Genomic DNA, 19,032 nt, shown 5'->3' with positions numbered 1-19,032 from the left:
TTCTCTTAGGCATATCAACAGTACTGTTAGACTGTCTACGCTTCACATGGAGAGAATTTGAATGCACAAGTGTGGCTTTTAAATTGTAGGTAATATGAAGTCTGTCTCAGCTATGCTTAATCACCTGGGTGTAGTAGTGCGCTGCTGTGGCTGTCTAGCTTGCAAATTGAACTTAAGTTTTTTACAACCTGATCTAATTAATTTACATCCAACTAAGAGCTTATATAGAGGGACCTCAGATGTGTGTGGGCTTTTTGGTGTTTAGTTCAGTGTTATTACCCAAAGTGACAGAATCACAGAATTGCTGGGATTAAAAGGGACCTCTGGAGCTCATCCAGTCCGATCCCCCTGCCAAAGCAGGGTCACCTACAGCAAGTTGCACAGGATTGTGTCCAGGCAGTTTTTGAATACCTCCAGGGAAGGAGACCCCACAGCCTCTCTGGGCAGCCTGTTCCAGTGCTCTGCCACCTTCACAGTATAGAAGTTCTTCCTCATAGTCAGCTGTATGTTAAGAATTTTTTTCCTTGGATAGTGTGTTGCAAGTAGAATGGCCTATTTATTGCATACTTTTATTCAAGTTGATTTATTCCGTAGAAATAACATTTCATAGAATTTTTCAGATTATTTTTATTTTAGCTTCACTACTGCTGCCATTAAGTAGGAGAGAAGGAGCTTACTCATGCATATATTTTTCTGCTTTAGAAAATGTTTTAATTTGTTCATAGTTTCTTCTGTTGTGCTCTCATGTCTGTAGATTACACATTTCTTTTTTCTTCCTCCCCAAAAATACAGTAGCAAATTGCTTCAAGAACTGAGACAGGAAGGAGCTTGCTGTCTTGGCCTTCTTTGTGCTTCTCTGAGCTATGAAGCTGAGAAGATCTTTAAATGGATTTTTAGCAAATTCAGCTCATCCACAAAAGATGAAGTTAAACTTCTTTATTTGTGTGCAACCTACAAAGCACTAGAGACTGTAGGAGAAAAGAAAGCCTTTTCATCTTTAATGCAGGTAAGATTACAAGTTAAAATGGGTTTATTAATGATTTTTCCAGTCCAATGCTTGAATCCACTTTTCAATCTGGAATGAACAATATATACTGCTATGTTGACGTAATAAGTAAATATGATTACAACTGGGAGGTAACTTTCTGACTGAATGGGATTCTTTGATTCTAATTACATTAGAAAGGAAAGTCAAGTCTTTGTAGGATGATGTGTATTTTGATGTGACTTTTTAGTATATATTGCAACTCCAAGAGGAAGAATCTTGTTGAGACCAAAAAGAGAACTCAAGTGGAATGATACACAAAACCCAACCTGTTGATTGCTTTGTGCTACCTCCTATTTATAATTTTTAACTTGAATTGCAGTTGGATCTGAGAAGGAGTAGGAGGTATGCAGTCAAATCTGGTCCCCTGGTTCAAGTTCTAGGGTCTGTTATTTTGGGTGTAGAAACAACTGTGTCCAGGTCTGTGCTTCAATTTAGTGTTTACTCTACAGAGCCAAAAAGCTTTAGCAGGAGAAACAGGAACTGAGAACTACTAGTTGTTCTGTGGCTAAAGAATTTAAAAAAGTGTCCCTAAGCCTTAAACCTGAGTCTGCCATATTTCAAGCAAATGCCCACTTGAAGTGATTGTTTTCATGCAGTATGTGTGATGGTTTTTACGTTTTTCCTTCTTGCAGAAAGAGTATTGAGATGTTTCTGTTGTTCGAATGAAAGTAGCTTGTGAAAAAGTGTTCAACACTGAATAAATCTTTGTGTGTCTAATATAAATTTTTCACATCTTGTTTTAATGAAGTGAAATGTCTAGTGGCTTTGCTTTACTTTTTAGCTTGTAATGACCAGCCTGCAGTCCATTCTAGAAAATGTGGATACACCAGAGTTACTGTGCAAATGTGTCAAGTGCATCCTTTTGGTGTCCCGATGCTACCCACACATTTTCAGCACCAATTTTAGGGTAAGCTTACATTGTCCTCTGTGTTTTCTTTCTCGCATAAAAATGCTGGTGCAGCAAATTGGGTAATTAACCTTTTTCCAAAATTACTTTTCAGGACACAGTGGACATACTGGTTGGGTGGCATATAGATCACACTCAGAAACCTTCATTGACGCAACAGGTGTCTGGTAAGTTTGGCCAAAGAGTCATTAATGCAGTTGTTCTGGTTTTGGCTGTGATAGAGTTAATTTTCTGCTTAGTAGCTGGTACAGTGTGTTTTGGATTTAGTGTGAGAGTTGACAACACACTGATGTTTTAGTTGTTGCTAAGTAGTGCTTGTCCTAGGTTAAGGACTTTTCAGTTTCCCATGCTCTGCCAGCCAGCACGTTCACAAGAAGCTGGGAGGGAGCACAGCCAGGGCAGTTGACCCCAAGTGACCAAAGGGATGTTCCATACCATAGAATGGCATGCCCAGTACAGAAACTGGGGGAGTTTGCCGCGAGGGGCTGATTGCTGCTTGTGGATAGGCTGGGCGTCGGTCAGTGGGTGATGAGCAATGACGTTGTGCGTCACTTGTATTTTCTTGGATTTTATTCTTTTGTTATGTTCCTCTGCATTACAATCAAATTTTTTATTATTATTGTTAGTATTATATTTTAGTTTAGTTATTAAACTATTCTTATCTCAGCCCACAAGTTTTACTTTTTTTCCAATTCTCCACCCCATCTCACTGCAACGGGGAGGTAGAGTAAGTGAGCGGCTGCGTGGTGCTTAGTTGCTGCCTGGGGTTAAACATGACAGAGTCCACTCTGGCTTGCAGATGATGTGGGTTTACTTTTACACAAGTCTGGTTCTACTGACATGGAAGTTGACATAAAACCAAAATGAGTTTCTGGCTAAATAACAAGCAACTTTGTTCCTAATTTTTTTAATAAATTTGCATTTGCCATTTTATGCTATATCTGGAAAAATGGGATGCTTTATTCAGGCTACATTTAAGCATCAATTGTTTTGTGTAAATTGTTGAAAATTTTTAATAAGTTCGTAGATCTTAATATATTCTCTGTGAAAGAATGTATTTTCTCCTATGTAATTCTAGAAAAATCTTTGTGATAAAGATACTGTACTGGTGTTTAAGAAATTGGGAAACTTCTTCCTGTAGCTATAGCAGTTGTCTTGGAGTTATTCACAGCAAGTTTTTTGTTTCCTGTGTCATAGTCCTAGATTCTGTCCTTTACGTTTAACTGCTGCGGGGTAGGACTGAAGCTTAAAATGAATTTGTCAAAGGGACAAAAGAGGGAAATACAATTTATATTTATTTTAAAAAGAACTTATGGTAAAATTTTCATGCAGATGACCTCTTACCTTAGGAACTTTTACCTCGGCAATATACAACTGAAATTTAATTTTCGTATGTTACCTTGTTCTCATGTTTTAATTGCCCTGGTATTTTTATACAGGATGGCTGCAGAGCTTGGAACCCTTTTGGGTGGCTGATCTTACTTTTTCTACCACACTCTTGGGTCAGTTTTTAGAAGATATGGAAGCTTATGCTGAGGTAAACAAGACTTTGTGGTATATACCAGAGTTAACTGTTGTGGATTTCTTAATAAATACACAGCTGTGATTCTTATGGATGTATTACATTTGTAGAAAATAAAATTATATGGTTTTCCTGGAGAAAAGAGGATCAAATGATAGAGTATACTTAAGGCATGTACAATGACAATTCTACACAAATCCTCATGAACTACTTAAATAGTATCATAGCCAGGCTTTCAGCCATTGTTGATTGAGAATATCATGTTATAATAAAAATAAAAATAATTAACCCAACAGGAATACCTTCATTTTAAAAAAGCTGCAGTGAAGACATTTTATGGTCTTTCCTTGGTATTTTCTTTAATTGTCCAACTTCAGAGTTTTTCAGAAATAATGACTATTCAGGGGAGAGGGATTCTTAAGGCTTCCTTAGATTAATGTAAATTTGTCTTTATTTTTTAAAAAAGAAAGTAATGGATTATATTGTGTAGGACAGCAAGAACTGATGGGAAACTATAGTACATTCATTTAACATACTTTTGTTTTGACTTTGTAACCTTTACCTAGTTAACAAGGCATAGAGTTTCTGCTGTCACTAAAGGAGAAGTTTTGGGGGGAGTGTTGTCTTTTTCTTAAGGTATATGTGCTCACGTATATATGCTTGTTACTGGATTATTCTATATTGTATTTGTTAACATGCATGTCCTATAGGTGAAATTGTACTTCCAGCATAATCTGTTGCATTCGAAGCAGAATAAATATTTTGATTTCATTAGTGTACTTATCAGAAGCCTTGGTGTACATATGGCATAGCTTTAAGAGTTAGGATTCACAGATGTCTTGGGCAGTGTCAAACTAAACCTGCGCTGCTGTGACTGTAGGCACACAGTTGAAAGCGATTAGTCGGTGCAGTAAGTCACTGCTTATCAGCTTGTCCACTGAACTGGACAACATGTGTATTCTTAGTCACTGAAGAGTTTTAAGATAACGTGTTAATTTAAATCATGGAGGAGGTGGTTCCAGCTAGTGTGTATTTATCTCACAGTGGGGTAGACCAAGGCTATATCTATACTAATGAGATCAGCACTTCTGAGAATGTTCCCAGGCACTGATGCCAGCTGGCATGAAGTAGCCTGCTAGTAAACATGGTCTCCAGATCAAGGTAGCTACATGTAAACAGTGTGATGGGAATGGCCAGTCAAACATCCTGACTCCAATTTGTGGACAGGAATTGTTTGGGAGAGTGGTAAAAGTATGCAGACAACGGTTGTAACAGTGCAGCAATATGGATGATCATGTTCCAGGGGCCACGAACATCATAAGTCTCTGTTTTAATGTACAATATATAGTCCAAGTACTCTTTTTCAGTGGCTAAACTAATGAGCAGTGTCTCATTACTGCTGTGTGACTTTCTGATTGTCATTGTGTGCCTATATCCCATCTTCATATGTAGGTGAAGTTAGAGATACTGGATAAATATATCTATAATTGGATAGTATCTGTAATATGTCTGGAAAATAGATGAAGTATTTTCAAGCTCATATTTTGATCTTTTATGTGTGTATTATAACTGTTAATAATGTGTACTGATACATAAAACTGTGCTGTAGGACCTCAGCCATGTGGCTTCTGGGGAATCAGTAGATGAAGATATTCCTCCTCCTTCAGTATCACTACCTAAACTGGCTGCACTTCTTCGGGTTTTCAGTACTGTGGTGAGGAGTATTGGGGAACGCTTCAGCCCAATTAGAGGACCTCCAATTACGGAAGCATATGTAACTGATGTAAGAATTAAGGTTTTATTTTTATTTTTCTTAGTTGCTGATGTGATTTATCAGCATACAATGATGCTATTCACTGAGTTTAGTTTTTTTACAGAAATATGTATATGCTCAGCTTTGAGCAAATGTATTTTCTTGAAGAAGTATGCTGAAGAATTTTATTAAATATTAAGGTATAAATTGTGATAGTGGCACATGGGAGTCATATATAGCAGAAACTAACTTTTTTTTAGGCATTTTAACTTCATGCAGCTAGGCTTATGCTTGTGTTATCTGTCTTAGGAACCATAATGTTACTGTTTATTCAGATTGCTATGATGCTATAAAAACTGAATTCAAGTTACGAGTTCAATGTTATAAAATGTAGGGGTTTTTAAATATGCTGAAATTGTGTCTATCAAATCTGATAGCAAAGTCCTCTTGTTCTAGAGTATGGTATAGGATGATGTAAACTCAGAATAAGTATTATAGAATATGCGAAGTAGCTGCCATACTTCTGTAACTGGAACTGCAGAGGGTGTGAATGATTTTAAAAAAAAACAAAACCAAAACCAACCAACCAAACCCCCCCCAAACCAAAAAAAAAAACCACTCAAGAAACCCCCCAAAACAAACAAACAAAACCAAAAAAAACTCTGCAGTCAAAATCTTATTGCTGCATGAGTTGCGCAACTGGAATTTATGGCCTTGCAGGGTTCTGTGAGGGATGAAACTGCTTGGATGAGTAAGTGTATGGGTTTCCCAAATAAAGCCAAGACAATATATAACCTGTGTCTTAATCTGCAGAGGATTCTTGTGACAAAAGCTCCAGAAAAGAAAACTAGTGTGTCTTTTACAAGAGGAGTTCAGTTGACATCAGTTGGAACTGAACAGAATTCTGAATAATTCTGGGTCTAGGTCTTTAACTGAGTAGGAAATGAGGCAATTGAAGTTTTTTTTTTTCTTATGCTTCTGAAGTTTAGTGCCATGATGTGTATTATTCAGAATATTCTATTGACAGAATTTACCAAGCTGCAGAGCAGGTGATGTGACAGGATATCAAGTGGATGTGAATATAATTAAATAGCATGCAGTCCTTGTCTCTTTTTAAGGGAGTTTAATTTAGGTGTGTTCTTAATTTTCCAGGTTCTGTACAGAGTAATGAGATGTGTGACTGCAGCAAACCAAGTATTCTTTTCTGAAGCCGTACTTACAGCTGCCAATGAGTGTGTTGGTGTTTTACTTGGCAGCCTAGATCCAAGCATGACTATACACTGTGACATGGTCATCACATATGGTTTAGATCAAATGGAAAATTGTCAGACTTGTGGCACTGATTATATCATTTCAGTCCTGAATCTGTTGACGCTGGTTTGTACATATTTTTATTATTGCGGTTTTCGTGTTGAAAAATATTATTTTCTAAGCAACCTTGCTTTTTTTGTGTGTATATTAGATAAATACTCAAAACTCTTCTCTTCCTGATCACAAGGAAGAAATTCGTCTTCTAAATGCTTGTATTCTTTTCTGTAAAGCTTATCCTGCTAGCTTGTTTATGCATTTGGCTGGTCGATAAAGTGGTGTTTAGTTTTAGCCTGAGTGTTTGTGGCTTTTTAGTGTGTGGTGTGTGTGTATTTTTTTTGTGGGTGTTTTGGTTTTTGTGGGTTGTTTTTTTGTTTTTGATTTGGTTTTTCTTTTGCTGTGGTGTTTGGTGTCTCCTCATCTGGCTTGACTGTTGGGCAGCACCATTCTCTGGCATCTGCAGTTGATAACACCACCTGATGAATTTCAGAATTTAAGTCATTAATATGTTCTGTTGATCTGCTTTTGCTATGACCTGGGAAATCAGACTACTTCAAAACATAGCTCTTAATGTGTAGGCCACAAACTCTTAAACCCACATTGATCTGAATTAATCACACAACTTTCTCTCTCAGCTGTGCTGTTAAAGCCTGAAAATAACTAGTTCTCTGTGAATTTGGGAAAGCAAATACAAAATGCTTGCATTGCTGGGAAGCTGTTTTTTCTAGATATAGTATATACAAGCTAGAAAAGCAGTATTTTAATTAATTTTTATTAGAATAGATTATTAAAGATTAATTCAGGTAGCTAAAGATATTTATAATTTTGTTTTTTATTCCCAGATTGTTGAACAAATAAATACAAAACTACCATCGTCATTTGTAGAGAAATTATTTATACCAGAGTCTAAACTACTTGTTCTTCGTTATCATAAGGAGAAAGAGGTAAGAGTAGGTGACTTCTACAGGTATATTACAACAACCTTTGTGCATTTCCTAGAATATATTTATTAAGCTGTAAAGCTTTGTTTATTTTAAATATATTTTTTAATCTAACTATATACCTCTGAAAGTTCTGATAAGGCAGATGTAGCTAGTTCTTGGTTTTTGGCATTTAGATTTGATAAGGAATTGGCAAGTTGGCCATCATACCAGATCAAGAAGTCCTTGGTTGATGAGGCTTTCATACTCAGCATGTTATGTGGGTGATCCAGAAAGGAATTAATAGATTCTGTAAGTAAGTAGTACTTAATTACAGAAAACTGAAGATAGGTATGTGTATCAGACTAGGCTATTCATAGATAAAGAAACATAATTTTAAATTCTGTGTTGGTGATTAATATATTTTATGATTTCATGCTAACCAATTAGTACTGTAATTATTTTATATTCTCAAGGTTGTTGCAGCAGCCCAGGCTGTATACCAAGCTGTATTGAGCCTGAAGAACATTCCTGTTTTGGAGACTGCTTACAGGTTGATCCTAGGAGAAATGACCTGTGCTCTAAATAGCCTTCTCTATAGTTTACATCTTCCTGAGGCCTGTTCTGAAATCCAGCATGACTCTTTCAAGAAGCGTATATCCAATGTAGATAATGCAAAGTTTGTTGTTATATTTGACCTCAGTGCTTTAAGTACTATTGGAAATGCTAAAAACTCATTAATTGGGGTGAGTAAAAACTCTACAGATAAAGTTTGTACAATTAAGTGTAAAACATATTTTTTACTTAAAATATACCATAATGTATTTCACCAGTAGAGCACGTATGTGTAATTAAAACGATCATGTTTGTTCCCTAACTTGTGTTATAGAAAAACTTCCAGTGTTAAAACTTAGGAGAAACAGGATGGGTGTATTGTATCTGTAGTTGATGCATAGTGAAAGGCAATTTCTAGGGAAGACCATCTTATCAGGGTTGTTCATGGATTGATTCTGAGATTGTCATAATAATTCTTTTTGAAAATCAAGACAAATAAAAGCAGCTTTAGTGTCTCCTCTGGTAGTATATTAGCCATGTGAAAACACTTGTTCCAGATCTTTCCAAATAAAAACATAATCTGCTTTTAACAGGTTATTAAAAAAGGGAAAAGAAAATAGTTACAATTAAGGTGAGAAAATTAATGGAGTTAACTTATTTCCCTTGGGAAGAGGCAAAACACAATCATTACTGGTATGGAAGCTACACTTAAAAATAGATCCTATTTATTATGTTTCTTTGCTTATGTTGCATTTGTTTTATAGATGTGGGCCCTTTCGCCGACTGTGTTTGCACTACTGAGTAAAAATCTGATGATTGTTCATGGTGACATAGCAGTTCATTTTCCTGCTGTGCAGTATGCAGTACTCTATACATTATATTCACACTGTTCCAGGTATGAAGATTAATAACTCATCAATATTTTAAGAGCACTAGGATGGACTGATCTAAATAGAATATATTGTTGGAGGGATGAATTTAAATAGGCTATACAATTAAGCTTTTGCCCAAACTTCCCTGATCAGTTTTTACTTTCATTAATTGCAGGGAGTCTGTATCTCTGCCAAGAAAGCATATCCTGTCTTAAAACTTGGCATTTTATTCAAAGGCAGATTAGAAGTCATGTGTTTGAATAGAGATAATTGAGGGAGAACTCTACTGAAAGTAAATAAGGAAAAATTATTTACTATTTTGCTTACTGTGAGATCTAGGAGAGGTAATGAAATGTAAACAACAGATTTAAACACATTTTGGACCTTATTAGTATAAAATGTTGTCAAAATAAGGGAATATACTAGTTTAACTGTTACTCTGTATGTTTCTTGGCTTTGATTTCTTGCTAAGCATTTGATACTAGCCACAGTAGAAACCAGGTTACTGGACTGCATGGACTGATGTAAAATTGTAGCTTTGTTCTTTTAGGCCAGGGATCAAAATACTTGGGTTTTGACATATTATGGTTACTGTGTGGGTGTACATTTAACTTTTGCTACTGGGTTTTTTGGTTGGTTTTTTTTTTTTTTATTTTGTTTGTTGCTGTTCCTCCCCCCCCACCCCGTATACTTTAAGGAAGTATCCCTAATCTTGGAGTGGTTTTATGTTTTATGTTTTTCCTTGCCTTTTCAGGCATGACCATTTCATATCCAGTAGCCTCAGTTCTTCGTCACCCTCTCTGTTTGATGGAGCAGTTATAAGTACTGTAACCACAGCAACAAAAAAACATTTCTCGATCATACTGAACCTTTTGGGGCTACTGCTTAAGAAGGATAATCTTACTCAAGATACCAGGTAACTAACATTTTCTTATTAATCAGGAGACTTTTTTTTGTCTTAAGTAGTGTTGTTAAGTAGAATGCCTTAATTCAGAAACCAGAATAATTTTCACCTGTAAAACTTAAGGTAAATTTAACCAGTCAGGTATTTGTGTTTGGTTTTTTTTAAACATTATTAATGAAATACCTGTGGAAAAAGTAGCTGCTCATTTTTATGCATGAAAACTAGAAAAATTGAAACCATTGTAAGATCTATACAGTAAAAGCAGAGCTGTCAAACTTCACTGAAACAATATTTTTGCTCACTGGAAGTACCCTTTTACAATAGTTAGTCTTGTATTACCAAAATGCTGTGAAAGCTTAGGGACATTTTTAATGTTACGAAACCTTTTGTTTGAAAAATGAGTTATGGTATAATACTCATCTGTAACGTGAAGTAGTTCAAGTTATATTGAAAGGTATCTTTCTGTAACTGTATAGAGTGACTATTACTTTTGTTGTTTGAAGGAAACTACTTATGACATGGGCTTTGGAAGTGGCTGTTCTGATGAAAAAATCAGAAACATATGCACCATTATTTTCTCTCCCATCTTTTCATAAGTTTTGTAAAGGACTTCTGGCAAACAGTAAGATAATACATATTTTTTACTTGTTAACTGTCTTTTATGTGGCATAATTAAGTACACAAGCGACTCTGTCATATACCACTGATAGCTGTAACTGTACTTGTTTCATTTAGGGATGCTTCCAATTTGTATTGCACAAAAACTTACACTCCTCTTCTGTAATTTTTCTGAAATGGATCCCTACTTATTACTTATGCAAACAATTAATTTTCTTAACATAATAACTAGTGATTGTGAAATTGATCTACATCAAACATCAGTGATGTGCGAAATCTTACTTGTAAGATTGCATTTTATTTTATCAAAAGCAGTGCAACCATTCCATAGTAAGATGTATTGTTTTGGATTTCAAAACCTGAAAATAGAAATATGGGAACAAATGCTTGTACTAATAATAGTACTAGCATAGAGTAGTAACTTCCCAAGGCCAGGAGTTACTAACTTTACCTTAGTTTTTTTCTTATTGAAATATATTGTGCATAATGCCGATGTATGGAGACCGCCATAGAAGGATTAATTTGTCAGCTGTCAGAAAAGGCCCATAAGTAACACGCAGCATAAGTGACTTTTTGTTACTAAGCATTTACTTGTTATAGTAAAGCCAGTCAATGAAATCAAAAGAAAATTATTGCTTAAAGCCTGTGTTGTCTCCTACCAGCTATGCTGTAAAAATGTCCTTAGGTGTTCTACCACAACCAGAGTAATACTTAAGTTATCTAATTCTAGTGAGAATAACTTTTTTTTCTTTCAACTCCTTGATTCAGCCCTTCTGGAAGATGTGAACATCTGTCTTCAAGCATGCAGTAGCCTCCATGCCCTGTCTTCCTCCCTCCCAGATGACCTTTTACAAAGGTACTTGCACAGAATTCTGTATGTTATTTGAATTAGGCTGTTAATGGAAATGTTATCACGTTTTTTCCTTTTTGGTGATGCAGGTGTGTTGATGTGTGTCGTGTGCAACTAGTACATAGCGGTGCTCGTGTAAGACAAACTTTTGGGAAACTTCTGAAGTCAATTCCTTTAGATGTTGTGTTGAGGTAAGTTGTTCAGATTAACTTCAATATAGAGAATGGTTTCTTTTTTTCAATGACATTTATCTGAAAAATAATGCCAGTTGAATGTCATCATACTGTCTTAATTTAAATCAAAAAGCATGAAGTGTCTTGCTATCTCTTCTACTTTGTTACAGGTTTAAGAACAGAGGTAGTACACAAAGTAATTAACAAATTTGATAAATTATGCAGCACTTCTTGCAGCAAATATGAATACTTGTAAGATCCATGTTGTCCAGAGCTTCAGCAATATTATGTCCTGCAATTTGTCTCAAAGATCTGAACTCTTAAAGCACTTTGTCATAATAGCAAAGAGTATGCCCATTTCCAGTCATTGCATATATATGTGTGTGTGTGTAACTTTTTTGCACAACTTTTTTTGATTTATTCAAGTACATTATAGCATGGGTTGTTGTTTCCTGCTCCCCCCCCTCCCCGCTCCTCTTCCTACAGTAACCGTACCCATACAGAAATACAAGAAATTTCTTTGGCTCTAAGAAGTCATATGAGCAAAGCTCCAAGTAATACATTCCACCCGCAGGATTTCTCTGATGTCATTAGTTTTATTTTGTATGGAAACTCTCACCGAACTGGGTAAGAACTTCTTTTAAAACTCAAATCCATGGATGTTGAATTTATAGTAAACAATTCCAAGCTATATTTAGTTTAAAATTTGTAATTATCTTTACAAATTACATTGCTTTACCTTCCATCATTTTTTAAACTCCTATTTAAGTATTTATAAATATTTTCAAATACACGCCTTTTTGCATATTTGCCTATGTACATTGCTGCTTGGAAATGATCCTATGAGAGATTTGTTTGAGAGCAGTAGGCAGCTGAAGTGTGTGCAACATAAACTTAGTACCGCATGAAATTGTGTTAATGTACTGATGTTTTCTTTCAGGAAGGATAATTGGTTAGAAAGATTATTCTATAGTTGTCAAAGACTAGATAAGAGAGATCAACCAACCATCCCTCGTAATCTGTTGAAGACTGATGCTGTTCTTTGGCAATGGGCTGTTTGGGAAGCAGCTCAGTTTACTGTTCTTTCGAAGTTACGAACTCCTCTGGGTAGAGCCCAAGATACGTTTCAGACAATTGAAGGTAATGTAAAATACATAGTTTATTTTCTTGGGACTTTTTAGGTGAGATTGTGCAGCTAAGAACTTCATGTCTAAGGCAACAAGCACAATGGCTTTATTTTTCAGTGATTATAGATTTTAGCATGTTTTTGACACATCAAGAAATGCAATGGCAGAATTGCATAATTACTGTTAATTTTTGAGATATTTTACTTTAGCATTGCTATAGCTTGACACATTTAAATAAAATACTATCTGGTAACTTTTTTTCCCATGTTTTGGTAAAATGTGTAGGTATTATTAGGAGTCTTGCAGCCCATACGTTAAACCCTGACCAAGATGTTAGCCAGTGGACTACTGCAGACAACGACGAAGGACACAGTAGCAACCAGCTTAGGCTTGTTCTCCTTCTACAGTATCTGGAGAACTTGGAAAAACTGATGTACAATGCTTATGAAGGATGTGCCAATGCTCTTACGTCTCCACCCAAGGTTTGTCTGTCTTAAGAGTGCTGATGTTACTTGAAACAGTCTATTGAATGAACAATGTTTTCAGCGTTGTTCAGGTCTTAACCGTGGAACTTCAGAAGTTCTTCTCAAACAAAGGCTGAGACGCATAATTTGTTTGGCTTTGACTTTGACTTGTTCCTAGAGAACGTGTGAAAATAGGATTTATTTCTGGAGTACCAGTATTTGTACCAGTAGAGTGGTACAAATCAAGCAAGTCTGTAGTGCTTCTAATTTGTAGCAGTCACTTATTAATAGATTGTCAGCAGTCTTGTTATAAAAGAACACAATTATTTGGAGCTTTAAATTGCTTTTTGAGGAATAGAATAATTATTTATAAGCCACATACCCTTTTGTGTAGTTCTAACTGCAAAACATTCTTCACTGTTGCAATAAGCTGTTTAGTTACCAGACTTTGACATGACAGTAATATGTAATTAATAGTCAGTTCATTTCAAGATTTTCAGCTTGCCCATATGCCTGGCCAGTTGCATGCTATGCATGATTTCAGACCATCTGCATTAATAAAATTAAAGATGCAGAATTTTACGTATTTCTTCATCTCTCAATTGAAAACTCAACTGGAGAAAAACTTGTCCTGACCGTGATTGTTTTAAATATTAAGTACTTAATGTAACTATTTTGATTCATACAGAAGAATGGTATTGTAAAACTTTATCTTTTCTGTCTTTAAAGGTTATCAGGACGTTCTTTTATACTAATCGCCAGACATGCCAAGATTGGCTAACGCGGATTAGACTTTCCATCATGAGAGTCGGATTGCTGGCTGGCCAGCCTGCTGTGACAGTCAGGCATGGTTTTGATTTACTCACAGAAATGAAAACTAATAATAGTATCTCTCAGGTACTCTCTTTTCAAACTGTGTAGACTATTGCAAAAATATTCACACGATATTCTAAAAGAACTAAACTAAGGCAATCAGTAGTTATTAAACCAAGTGGTCTGTAAAAGACTGTTGTTTAAAGCCACATTTTAAACTCTTCTGTATTGACAGATTTTTTGGTTTAGTGATACTGTAGGTTGGAGATTAGGATGTACTGTATACACGTGATCAAATACTATACATAAATGAATGCTGTAGTTTGTTCACAGTTTGAATTCAGCAATTTCTTTTTAAGTGGAAGGTTCTGTTTAAACCTTATGAAACTTCTTTTGTATTAGTATGAGGCCTTCCCAAGTTTGTGGTAATGTAGCATCTTTGCTTACCTGTGGGTATAAGCAGGAGGGTGATATATCATGAGGATATCCTTCCTCTATAAGTAACTAGCAAATAAGTGCAGGGGTGGGGTAGGTGGATAAAGTGGGTAAGCCTGCTTAAAAAGGTTGAATAGTTTCTTCAGTACATGACTTGATTTGCTTAAATATTTTAACAGAGGAGGTTTGATAGATATTTATTACTTCCTGTTTCTTTATGAATTCTTGTACTTATGTAGGTATAGACCATCACATAGTGATTGCTAACTATTGACATTCAGGCTGTGGATTCACAGCGTATATTCTTCCCTTAGCTCCCCTGCTTTTCCAAAAGCAGCATAATGGATGGATATGCAGAGTGCTTCACTTGTAGATGTATATAATGAAATACTGCTTTACCATTTCCAAGTATTTAACCACGTATATAGCTCTTATTTTATATGAGCTTTGTTAAATAAAGCTTTTGCTTTGGTTTTAGGGAAATGAATTGGAAGTGACAATTATGATGCTGGTAGAAGCATTATGTGAGCTTCACTGTCCTGAAGCTATTCAGGGTATTGCTGTCTGGTCTTCTGCTGTAGTTGGGAAGAGTCTCACCTGGATCAATTCTGTAGCTCAACAAGCAGAAGGGCGGTAAGTTTTCTCAGATAACTGAATATTACAAACTTCAAATTTTTTTCCTTCTTATGCATAGTTCTACTTCTGAATCTTTTAAATTGTGGCATGAATCAAGGCTACTGATCTAATTTCCATGTCAATTAAAGTAATTGTGTCTTTCAGAGATACCTAATGCAACCAACATTTTTAGGTATTTTAACTTTTAGTTTTAACTAAATTACCAGAATTTGAATAGAAATGGTGTTCTAAGCTGTTTTTTTTAGTTTTTCGTACACAGCAATACTGTTTTCGTATTGTATTTTAATTTTCCATTGCAAAATATTATGAATTTAAATATTTTCTGATGAAGTTTGACCAACGGCGTGAGCTGATTACCTGCCACAGTTTGCCAAGAGAGGGACTCTGAGGGAGATGCTTTGCAGTTTTAGTTCAGCTTTGAAAAAGTGACTTCTGCGTCTATTGAAGTAGAATCTTTGGCTGCAGATACAAATAAGTGGGTCAGTGTTCCAGATAGGGTATACCTTCATTTTGGTGTTTTCATCTCCTTAAAGGAATGCATCCTTTCTTCTGTATGAAATTAAAAAGGGACACCTTTCATTATTTACATGCCATCTAAAAATCCCCAAACAGTACAAAGAAAAAGTTGTTTTATATTATATTTATAACTATCTTTTCCCATTTTTGTAAGACTTCTTAAAATAATAAACATGTGAGAAGTTTCTCGGAAATGTAAAGTTTAAGGTGCGAATTGTTGCCCTAGACCCAGTTTTACAATCCTCTATTAAATGATATGTAGTTAATCAGTAGTCAGCTTTACTCATTCAGGTAAAAAGTGTGACAGTCAAATATAAAACTCGTTTATCTTCTTAAATCTGTACTTGGTTTGAAGTGGGCATTAAAACCTGAATAGAAAAGCATTTATACTATGCTATAACCTGGAAATTCAACCGGTAAACTTGTATTCTATTTTAATCCCTCTCTTTTGCTGAAGGTGACACGTGAACTTTTTGAATATTGTGGTAAAGAAATGTTTAAAATATAGTCTATTTACAAAAAAAGAAAACTGGTTCTGTAAAATGCTGACTGAAATATTAAACCATTTAAGGTTTGAAAAAGCAACTGCAGAATACCAGGAGCACCTGTGCTCCATGACAGGCGTGGACTGCTGCATAACAGGCTTTGACAAAACTGTTCTGAAGTTGGCCAATTCAAACAGTGTGAATAATGCCAGCCCAAAGCATTCCTTGAACGGTCAGTATTTATTGTTTTTATGTTTGTTTTTTTTAAGAGAAATATAATTTTGTAACTGCATGTACATAAAATTAGAACATTCAGTGATATAGCCATGGTAATGATAGTGTCTAATTCTTAAATCTGAAAACCTGTTTCTGTCTGCAATTAAACTGAACTGCTTAATGCCATTGAAACCAATATTATATGTAGGTATGAGAGTTTGCAGTACTGAGGTCTAGCTGAATGAAACTAAAAATACTAGGTAAAATATTTTGTAATTTACTAATTTAAATCTAAATTATTTTAGATTGTCATAACTTTAGACTTAGTATTTATGACATAATTGTATCATAAATGTGCTAGTTACTAAAGAGGTTTTTTAACTACTGAGACTTTGTTGCACCATTCTGTTTCATTTTTGAAAAGGGACCTTCTTTGTTCCTAATTTAGTTACTCTGTTTTCCTGTTCTGATGCTTCTTTACAGATACAGACTAAATTTTCCTAAAACCTCCTTTGAAAAGGTTCTATTTAAAAAAAAAAAAGTATAAGTGGAAGAAGAATACTGTAAATGTTGTGTAACTATTTTTTTTTAAATTAAGTGTTTTTCTTGACAAAAGGCATAGAAATTACATTTGAGTAGTACTTGCTACTTAAAAATATATAAGGATAAATATATATTTAAGTATACATACTATTTTTTTGTTTCACAGGAGAAACTAGAAAAACTGTTCTGACTAAGCCAAATGACTCTTCACCTGAAGTTATAAACTACTTGGGTAACAAAGCATGTGAATGTTACATTTCCATTGCTGATTGGTCTGCTGTTCAGGAGTGGCAAAATATGGTCCATGACTTGAAGAAAAGCAATAGTAATACCTCAATCAATCTGAAAGCAGATTTTAACTACATAAAGTAAGGATATAATGAATTCATTCAATCTTACCTTAGAGTTCACTGTCTTAGAACTGAAATATTAAAGTTTTTATGGAATTTAGAAACTGCATGAAATAGAGACATGATAAGAAAAAAGTTGTATTCTTGGGAGAGGGAAAACTTGACCATGGTATTTACTAACCATACAGATAAATAAAGAGGGAACATCATTCTAAATACTGTGACTTTCTGACTGCTGAGGTTTCTTTGTATTCAAGAACATCTTATCTTTTACTTTCAATGAAATCAAATTTATTATATTTCTATTGGCAGAAGATGCATCCTTTCACACAACTTAAATCATAGTAAAAAATAAGACGCATATCAGTGGTACAGTTTTTAAAATATTTTAATTCATTAATCTAATGTAGAAAGTATACTAAGGAGATGATCTTGGCTGCTTAAATTATTTTGTTTTGTTTTTTAAAATGGAATTTAGAATTGCAGTTTGTGCATTTATTTCCTAACCCTTGATATTTATCTGGTTCATGAAAAAAATGTTTGTGACATTGAAATAGAATCCTTTCTGTTTCATTTGACAACTTGATTACTTTCCATCTCTGTGCTATTGTGGTAGACATCATAAAATGCTTTTGATTTCTTGATTTGAAAATAAATGCATAGAAGGAAGCTTTGAAATAAAATGTTGCAGGTCTGAAAAGGTGACTACTTCTGTCAGAAAGGGGCGATCCTTTTTCTTGCTGCAGTAACTCAGTTGTGCAGTTAGTCCGTTAGGAGAATAAGTGCTTGTCATGGATGTGAAAATGTGTCATTTCTGAATGTTCATGTTTTTATAAACTAAACCTCCTATACTTCTGATAAGCACCACAAGTGCTTGCTGTACTATTGCAGAGGTCTGGCCATTTTGGCTGGTTGAGTTAGTTTTCATCCAGATAATTACTGGAAGATACTACATCATCAGAAAAATCCTGTAAAGAACTCCTGAGGATGCACAGCACTTTGACTCTTCTGCTCCTGAGCAGGCTGAGAAGAGACTCTCTGTAGTAATGAAGATCAAAATAATTCATCAGAAAGAGGAGCTTTCACATACTGAATATTTTTTTTTTTTCTTTTCTAATGCAGATACTTAGATAATTCCTTCTTCAGTGGATAGTAACAAGAATATTGAACCTTTGAGTCTTCTGTATTCTGAGCCATCAAGTCTCTCAACCATTCATTACCTTTTTTTGCCTAATTCTGTACAAGTTTATAATGCCCAAATTATTTCCTAGTGTAGAAGAATGGGGGGGGAGGAAGTCAAATTTTCTGCTTCAGGTTGTTAAGTGATATAAATTTGTATAATCTGTGACCTGCACAACATTTCAATATTTCTGGAATTTTGGCTTCATGTAAACTGAAGAGTTGAAACCATGGCCTCATGAAATTCCGCCCCAAAACGTACTTTTCTGTGCAAAGAGGAGGGGGAAAGTCTTGGGGTTTACTTTGTTTTTAAACTCTTCCAAAGTCAACCTTTTTCTTCCTGACTATGATAGAAGAATATTATATATATAGTGTGATGATAATATGAAAAGCTTCGTAGGTGGAGAGGTGTTTTTTCCTTTCACTTTGGTACTGTATTTATCCATTTGGTACAGTACTATTGCTTTTTATTGATCTATGTGAAAACTGGGATTTTTGCTTAGAATTAATTGTAAGTGCTCTGTAGGATTTTGAGTTAGGCTTAAGTCTTTCTTTTTTTGTTGCATAAGATATTTAGAAACTGGAATGAAATAAGAAATGCGAAAATAAAGCTATAAATGTTGAATTGCAGATCTTTGAGCAGCTTTGAGTCTGGACAACTTACTGAATGCACTGAACAACTAGAATTATTACCAGGAGAAAATATCAACCTACTTGCAGGGGGATCCAAAGAGAAAATAGGTATAAATGCATAAGTAAACATTACTTCAAATACAAAAGTAAATATTTCTTCATGTATCTATCTCTATAAATGACAAACTAAAACTTATGAATGCAG

At 34.9% G+C, this 19,032-nt stretch overlaps 1 protein-coding gene across 1 annotated transcript in view; it reads left to right on the top strand.

Moving 5' to 3' along the window:
• SMG1 (SMG1 phosphatidylinositol 3-kinase-related kinase) overlaps window positions 1-19,032 on the top strand; it is a 63,010-nt gene that overhangs the window by 15,522 nt on the left and 28,456 nt on the right. Inside the window, exons 6-26 of the mRNA XM_009704216.1 lie at window positions 793-1,006; window positions 1,830-1,955; window positions 2,050-2,122; window positions 3,395-3,492; window positions 5,087-5,260; window positions 6,383-6,607; window positions 7,381-7,482; window positions 7,935-8,204; window positions 8,778-8,908; window positions 9,640-9,801; window positions 10,293-10,411; window positions 11,176-11,263; window positions 11,347-11,448; window positions 11,917-12,057; window positions 12,371-12,570; window positions 12,843-13,039; window positions 13,751-13,918; window positions 14,748-14,902; window positions 15,993-16,138; window positions 16,832-17,033; window positions 18,826-18,935. Of these exons, the coding sequence (XP_009702518.1) occupies window positions 793-1,006; window positions 1,830-1,955; window positions 2,050-2,122; window positions 3,395-3,492; window positions 5,087-5,260; window positions 6,383-6,607; window positions 7,381-7,482; window positions 7,935-8,204; window positions 8,778-8,908; window positions 9,640-9,801; window positions 10,293-10,411; window positions 11,176-11,263; window positions 11,347-11,448; window positions 11,917-12,057; window positions 12,371-12,570; window positions 12,843-13,039; window positions 13,751-13,918; window positions 14,748-14,902; window positions 15,993-16,138; window positions 16,832-17,033; window positions 18,826-18,935 (3,203 nt within the window). The remainder of the gene's footprint in view (window positions 1-792; window positions 1,007-1,829; window positions 1,956-2,049; window positions 2,123-3,394; window positions 3,493-5,086; window positions 5,261-6,382; window positions 6,608-7,380; window positions 7,483-7,934; window positions 8,205-8,777; window positions 8,909-9,639; window positions 9,802-10,292; window positions 10,412-11,175; window positions 11,264-11,346; window positions 11,449-11,916; window positions 12,058-12,370; window positions 12,571-12,842; window positions 13,040-13,750; window positions 13,919-14,747; window positions 14,903-15,992; window positions 16,139-16,831; window positions 17,034-18,825; window positions 18,936-19,032) is intronic.

Source organism: Cariama cristata, unplaced genomic scaffold (assembly GCF_000690535.1).
Source record: "Cariama cristata isolate BGI_N322 unplaced genomic scaffold, ASM69053v1 scaffold2857, whole genome shotgun sequence".
Taxonomy (NCBI): Eukaryota; Metazoa; Chordata; class Aves; order Cariamiformes; family Cariamidae; genus Cariama; species Cariama cristata.
Note: the sequence above shows the minus strand (reverse complement) of the source record. Positions and strands in the feature narration are given on the sequence as shown.